The 8,224-nt window shown below is 38.6% G+C and overlaps 1 protein-coding gene across 1 annotated transcript; it reads right to left on the bottom strand.

Annotated features, from left to right (window-relative positions):
* Positions 1-1,548: 1,548 nt before the first annotated feature.
* LOC121735051 (juvenile hormone esterase-like) lies at positions 1,549-8,224 on the bottom strand. The gene is made up of 11 exons (XM_042125718.1): positions 8,111-8,224; positions 7,243-7,376; positions 6,614-6,774; positions 6,127-6,269; positions 5,526-5,711; positions 5,021-5,211; positions 4,655-4,823; positions 4,178-4,397; positions 3,839-3,948; positions 2,337-2,469; positions 1,549-1,711 (listed from the first exon to the last, which is right to left on the bottom strand). Exons 1-11 carry the CDS (start codon positions 8,193-8,195, stop codon positions 1,549-1,551), a joined length of 1,695 nt encoding a protein of 564 aa, XP_041981652.1. The 5' UTR covers positions 8,196-8,224.

Below are 8,224 nucleotides of genomic sequence, written 5' to 3'. Positions count from 1 at the left end.
TTTGCAAAAATAACATCCTGATAATATATTTTGCAACAAAGTGCCTTTTTAGGGTTCCGTACCCAAAGGGTAAAAACGGGACTCTATTACTGAGACTTCGATGTCTGCCCGTCTGTCTGTCCTTCTGTCCGTCTGTCTCCAGACTGTAACTCAAGAACCGCTATAGAATTTTTCACAGATTATGTATTTCTGGTGCAGCTATAGCAACAAATACTAAAAACAAAATAAAGTTTATATTTACGGAGGGAACCCATACAACAAACGTTATTTTTTTGGTCTTTTTGGCTCGTAATCCATAATGGCAACATATAGACACTTGAAATTTTCACAAAATCCTCAATTATATGTGTTCTTTAATATTAAATAATAAAATTAAAATAAAATAAATAATTAACTACCTACTACCTACCATACAAACAACACATTTTTTCCTTATTTTCGTTCTATAAACTGGTGGTCTATTACTGGTGGTAGGCACCAGTAGTATCAACGTTCTAAAAGCATTTGTTACAAATCTATTCGGAAATAAAACATTTTGTTTTTTTTAACGGTACGGAATCCTTCGTGCGCGAGTCCGACTCGCACTTGGCCGATTTTATTATATTATGTCTGTCATTAATTGTTAACGCTTAACACGTTCCTTTGAGTGCCGGACAACAAAATTAAGAATTTATTAAAATGTACTACGGTTGTTGCTCTCTAAACTAACGAACAAATAATATTGCAGCAACATTTAGTTTGTAAATAATTATCTTCTTTAAGAAGATCATTATAATATTTTGTACTGTTGCATTGTCTTTTATACTTGCGCTAGTCGTAAAACCAAATGGCGGAAAAGATATTGTGTACTACTATGCTCTTAATGTCTTTCCCGAATGATCGTTTTATGCATTGTTTGTCATTTTATTGAAGCCTGCCGAGCAACATTAAGACAATATTTGCAAGGTATCTCTATCGTAATTCGTAATATAGTTTTTGTAGCTTGGGTAAAAACTGAAACGAGAAGTAAAGGAGTGCACACTGAGACGGGCCGTGCCGGGGCTCATCGCAAAAATCCGCCTCCATACAATTTGTATGGAAGCGGATGCGCGTATCGCACACTGTGTCGGGGCGTAGCGGATTTCCGCTTCCATACAAATTGTATGGAAGCGGAAAAGCGGAAAATGTTGCCTAAAAGAATGAGTACACTGAGACGGGCCGTGCCGGCACGCTGAGCCCCGGCACGGCCCGTCTCAGTGTACTCACTCTCTTAGGCAACATGACGGCCACCGCGATGGATAAGAGTAATTATTAACGCTAAGAAATAGTTTTTTGATGATGACCTGTTCAAATTTGGAATTTTTGACCATCGGCCGGCGGCCCATTCGAGTTTGGAACAAACAGCTACTGAGTGACAAGCATATAAAATGAATTAGTGTCTTCTTGTGTTGTGAACAGGGTTCAGTTTTGTACAAATCATTTAAAAATGCATCGAATCGCCTCGTCGCATTACAATGTGAAATGACCCCAATCCGTTAGGCATTAAATAAAAAACACACTTGCAAAATGTTAGTTATAATCTATAGGGTGCAGCTGTTCCCAAAGCTCAAATCTTTTTTCACGTAGATTCTTGTGCAGGGTTAGGTCATCCGATATTTTGAGGTAGGTTCTATTGTCTGGTGTCATCGGGGGCCAATACAGCCCCAGGTCTGCGTCGATAGGGTTAGGGTCGCTGGAAAGTAAATAAAACACTATTTTGTACAAAAATATCAATAAAGACAATCAAATTCAGAAATGTAAAACTCAACTGTGTAATGCGAAAAGGCCAGTACTGCGAAGCTTTTGACACCTTTAATTTAAATGTAGAGGTTTAGACATTAAGGTAGTACAAACATACACACATCTATATATATAAAACTCAAAGGTGACTGACTGATTGACATAGTGATCTATCAACGCATAGCCCAAACCACTGGATGGATCGGGCTGAAATTTGGCATGCAGGTAGATGTTATGACGTAGGCATCCGCTAAGAAAGAATTTTGATAAATTCCAACCTCAAGGGGTTTAAATAGGGGATGAAAGTTTGTATATAATACTTCCTAACGCGAGCGAAGCCGAGGGCAAAAACTCGTATAATATAAATATTGTCTTAATCATCAATAATAATTCATGATTCAGGTGAATTCGGTTAAAAAGCCACCAAAATGAATTTACACTCCTTTGGTCCAAGGCGCTGAACCTCAAGTTAAGGCTTTAGTCTAAATAACGAACCATAAAACCTATCGTATTAATGACTAAATATCTGAGGAGCTTCGTGGTTGGCACCATAAAATCCTAAAAATGCTATAACTTACCCATATTTGGCGAAATTGTACCACATCGCCGTCATCCGATCGACTATAACCGCGTCTCTGCCGATCAGGCCGATCTGCTCACAGTAGTAAGGCGACGGGAACAAGTAGAGAGTCTCGTCCTGATGGACTGCACCTGGAGAAAGAAAATGGATCAGGAAAGGAGCAGATAGTAAGCAGTTGTATGGACAAACGCAAAACTTAAAATCTACTTTAATTTAATACCTTTTTTTTATGAAAGAAGGGGGCAAACGAGCAAAGGGGTTACCTGATGGAAAGCAACTTCCGTCGCCCATGGACACTCGCAGCATCAGAAGAGCTGCAGGTGCGTTGCCGGCCTTTTAAGAGGGAATAGGGTAATAAGGGAGGGTAGGGATGGGAAGGGAAAGGAATAGGGGAGGATAGGAAAGGGAATTGGGCCTCCGGTAAACTCACTCACTCAGCGAAACACAGCGCAAGCGCTGTTTCACGCCGGTTTTCTGTGAGAACGTGGTATTTCTCCGGTCGAGCCGGCCCATTCGTGCCGAAGCATGGCTCTCCCACGTATGTGGTATACCTGAGTGCGGTTTGAGTTACTCTATAATTAAGAGGGCGACTAACCCCAAAAATCAAACATCGTCCTTCTATCTTCACACTCACGCCCGTCTTTCATATGCCAGGTGAAAAGGAACGACGCGGATTCATCGCTAAATTCGTTTTTTCTCAATAACTCGATAAATATACAACATATTAAAAATCCGCTAGGTCGATCTCTCAATGATAGAATTTTATACTATGTGTTAAGATATTAACTTAGTTCAATGCACGGTTATGGCAATAAATGAAAAATTCGTGAAAATTAGATGCATCTTTGTGATTTTTTTCTATCGAGAAAATTTTAAGATATCGTGTTTTTGCTCAGATCGAATTCTCGGAAATATAATGTAGTATCTAATTTTAGAAAATTAAACAATTCGGGGCTTATTTTCAAGTATAAAAAGGAATTATAAAATCGTCAATTTAGAGTTAGTCGCCCACTTAATACGAGTATACACTACCTATTTATTACGTAATAAGTGGTAAATATAAAGCACACGCGTTATTATACGTCCGATTTCTACGAAACCAATGTCATTTATCTGAGCCAATTTCTGAGAAGTTCAGTCTTTTTTTTTTTTGATGAAATAAGTGAGCAAACGAGCAAACGGGTCACCTGATGGAAAGCAACTTCCGTCGCCCATGGACACTCGCAGCATCAGAAGAGCTGCAGGTGCGTTGCCGGCCTTGGGTAATAGGGGAAGGTAGGGATGGGAAGGGAAGGGAATAGGAGAGGGTAGGGAAGGGAATAGGGTAGGGGAACTCACTCACTCGACGAAACACAGCGCAAGGGCCGTTTCACGCTGGTTTTCTGTGAGAACGTGGTATTTCTCCGGCCCATTCGTGCCGAAGCATGGCTCTCCCACGTATTTTTGAAAAGATGACCTGTCTTGTGACTAGTTGCTTATATTTAAAAAAAAACTACTTACGATCCGGTTTCCCAGTATAGGGACTGATGTAGTAACCACATTCACCAACGTAGGTGAAGAAGAAGTACCATACGGGTTGGGTTGAGTGACGACACATCAGGTTAGCTAATCTGCAAAGTAATTATAACAATATACGTTTATTATTTAAATATAATTTTATGAGTATGGGACAGTTATGAGTAAGGGAGAAAGCAAATAACGAATGAGCCGACTTTGAACAATTTGTTGAGAAGTATACGGTTCCATGTTTTCTTTTAAAGCAGATGAAGCAAGTTCTTCAAGTTTTTTCTACATTTGGGTAAATTCAAAGTTTATCTGTGCATTATAATATTCCCTTACCGATGGACTGGAAAAGCAACACTTGAGTCACAATACAAAGAACCTAGCCTCTCCAAACTTTCAGGACTGTTCAAATACAACGGTCGATTCTGAAGGTACACTGTCCTTAGAAGTTCCAATGCTTTCTTCAAGTTTGTCTTCGGAAGAAGAAATGCCAGTGATGCCATCATTTCCCAATCTTCATTCATTTGTTTCAAAATTGTACTGTTGGTTATAATAGCTGAAATATAAGTAATTTGGTTATGAGTGTCTTCAGATAATTTATTATTGCGTGTAGCTGGTAGATGTTTACTTGCTCATAACTCTGTTTTGCCTATATTCAATTATCGGAATAGTACATTTTGTTGGTATGAAAAAGATAAAATTGTAGGCCTTCCAGGGACTCTAACCGTTAATCCAAATCTCGCATTATAAAACGTGAATATCCTTAATTTTTTTTACTATAGAAAATCTAGTATTTTCAAGTTTCAAACTCACGAGGTGCCATGGAGAAGAACTCAGCAGTGTTCTGATTGATGATGATGGGGACGTGAGTCATGTTGCCTTGTCTGATCGCTTCCATCAAGTCAATGGCGAGAAAGCGTTCCTGTCCAAAATCGTTTTCGACTACCATGTCCCATTGGTGAATGGGATTTCTGTCGAAAACCTGAAAAAATATAATTCTAATTTAATATTCGACTTATATCAGCGTAAGGTAAAGTAAGTAAAGTCAGAGTTTCAGTATTCTGTTTGCGTTTAGTTGATATAATAATTATAATATGACTTATGAGCAATGTTAATGTAGAAAGAACACTCGAAACACTTTAGGTGTAATCAGGTAAAGACGGAGTGTAAAGAACTTACATAAAACTTATCGTATGTCCTTGCAAAATCCCTCCAGGGCTTAGTCTTTAAACAAGCCACAATGACTGATGAGTTGGTTGTTGGACAGTCAAGGAGTCGCGCTTGTTTCTCCGCCCACGTATATTGGTCTGACGGCATTTTATCTATCTTCGTGGGGGATCCACTGATTGCTATGGCACGGTGGAATAGTCCTGAAAATGATAGTGCTTAAAAAATATAAAAAAGAAGTATGAAAGGGCTAGTGAGCAAGGTATGAGTGGATGTGAAAGCCGCAGTTTTGACTTCAGGGACAAAAAATAAAATCCAAAAGATCGAACTTATACATCTTCCAAAACCACATTATCTCTTTGATATTATGATCTGAGAGATATGTCCAAAGGACATGCTAAAGCTGCCGTATCGGGCAACGGGCTTTGGTAGAATGATTCAACAGATTGCATCATTTATTTGAATTAATATCAGGCCAGAAAAAACATGAGAAAAGTCTTAGGTTAGTCATAAATACCTTTGGACATAGGAGACACCATATGCGCAATAACACTAACAGATCCTGAGCTGCAGCCAGATATCGTCACACTGTTCGGATCCCCACCGAATGCCCGAATATTCTTTTGGACCCAACGAAGAGCTATAACTTGATCCTTCATTGCATTATTACCTGGAGCAATTTTGTCGCCAGTACTAAGGAATCCTAGAAATGTGTATGTTATATTATAAATATTTATTCTTGTAGGGACAAGCGCGGAGGCCGCAAAGGAAGATCTTCCGACTGAGCGAGGTGGTGTGCTCGGTCAGACCGAAGTCCACGTGATTAATTTCAACTGTCGTATTTTATATACCGACTAACTCAGAAAAATTCGATAGAGCGATGCAGGATTAAGAGGCTAATACCACAATTATTAGCCAAATCGAAAAAGCATTTCAGCCAGATTATTTCGTGTATGGCTCCTACATTCTATAATGCCGATAATATAAAGAAATAAATAGATAGAGTTACATAAAAGGTCTGATATTATGTTTTTGGAATGCAATCTGTCTTCCTTTGTGTGACGCTATGTTTAATTTTCAGCTAAATCACACTACACAATATTAAAAAATAAACTTGCCAAGTGTTGCGAGCCTGTAGTTAAATGTGACCAAAACGATGTCTCGATCAAGGAGATAGTTTGGTTCAAAAATATCACTGCGCGCCGTCTTAGCGAGAAACGCACTCTGATGTATAAAGAATATCACTGGCAACAGTGTTTTCCTGCAAAATCAATGTATCTATAAGGGCCTGTTTCACCACTTACTGATAAGTGCCATAGGCTATCCACAACTTATCCGACAGATAGAGTATGGAGTATCTGTCATATAAGTTGTAGAAAACCTATCCGGCACTTATCAGGAAGTGGTGAAACAGCCCATATGTAACACAAAATTTTGGTGTCGCGATGTGAGCTGCCAAATTCCTCCGAAACGACTTTGAAACTTATAAGCCCATCTGCGATTCTGAAGAAACACGTTTCATTGCAGTTCGAAATTCGAAGATGTGTATTGTTAAAATATAATTCTATTTTCAAAATCTTATTAGAAAAAATAACTGTCACTTACCTATCTTTCTTCAATGGAGTATACACGTTCATAAAGAGACAATCTTCGTCCATATCCTCGTACGGTGGAGTTCGACAACAGTTGTTCCAAGCTTGTGGGCAAACATGGCCGTCTCTGGTGGCATTTACTGGCGATTCGTATTTGTCGATCATCTTCGGTGGCTGTCAAGGAAAAATTTAATTGAACCTGTAACATTTTTCTTGTCGTGTTATAATATAATGTTATTTGAGAGCCACTTTTCCAATAAAAATATATGCCACACAATATCATGACATTAAAGGATCGGACACTGGTGTTGAAGGACATATTGAAATAACTTTAACCAAGTTATTTCAATATGTTATGTACCTTAAGATCCTGTATGTTCCTTAAGACCTTCGAAGTTCAAATGATAGTAGGCATTTAAAAAAATCTAAGTATTATACTTGTTAGTGTGTATATTGGTCTCCATATCTACTAATTGCAAAAGTCTCGAGGATGCCTACTATCATTGGAACTTCGAAGGTCTTAAGGAACAGTACAGTTTACGTCCAGTTTCAAAGGTTTTTTGTCAGGAGCTTATATTTTATTAAATAGCGTTATTAATAATTATTACTGTATAATTTTTAGAGTATAATATTAATTTATACCTGAAATCTAAGGTCTCCGATTGGAGGTTCAGCATATCTTATGCCTCGATAGGACTCAAACCTGCGACCACGTCGAGTCACATTATATAGTCCAAATATAGTCCCCGATGGAGTCACTGTGACAGGTTGCAAATCTGTACGAATAAATTATAGAATGTAAGCATCAAAGCAAAATTATCATTTCACTAGATGTTGCCCATTTGTTATACTCGAAATTGCAGTGTTAAAAAATGGAGACACCCTTTTTGAATTTGTAATATTATTGTCGTATGGTTACTAACTATAATATTATAAATGTGAAAATGTGTCCGTCTGTCTGTCTATTTATCAGTCAATCAGTTACCTCTTCACGCCCAGATCGCTAAAGCCATTTTGCTGAAAATTGGTATGGAGATACTAAATAACTTTGAGTCCCTGTAAAGGACAAGGGATACTTTTTATCCCGGAAAATGTACGGTTCCCGCGCAATAAATGAATGCTTGCACAATGAAGTTGAACGCGACATTTGGTTAGTGAATCGGTGAGATATTTTGATGTTTTTTTAAGGAGTGAGCACACTGAGACGGGCCGTGCCGGGGCTCAGCGTGCCGGGGCTCATCGCAAAAATCCGTCACCATACAATTTGTATGGAAGCGGATGCGCGTATCGCACACTGTGTCGGGGCGCAGTGGATTTCCGCTTCCATACAAATTGTATGGAGGCGGATTTTTGCGATGAGCCCCGGCACGGCCCGTCTCAGTGTGCTCACTCCTTTAAACAGTGTTAGTTATCAATTATCATTGATTCTGAGAACCGATAAGAAAATTAACGTCAAAAATAATTTAAATACGAATCTTCATATCTAAGTATTAAGTAATATGAGCATTACCTGATTCTATTTGCTTGTCCGAATGCAATGGAGTACCAAGTAAAAGTAAAAATATACTTGAAATAAAATTCAACAACTCCTGCATCTTATCACTAAACCAACCGAGCCACGAGT

Source organism: Aricia agestis, chromosome 16 (genome assembly GCF_905147365.1).
Source record: "Aricia agestis chromosome 16, ilAriAges1.1, whole genome shotgun sequence".
Lineage (NCBI taxonomy): Eukaryota > Metazoa > Arthropoda > Insecta > Lepidoptera > Lycaenidae > Aricia > Aricia agestis.
This window is presented reverse-complemented; position numbering and strand designations above follow the sequence as displayed.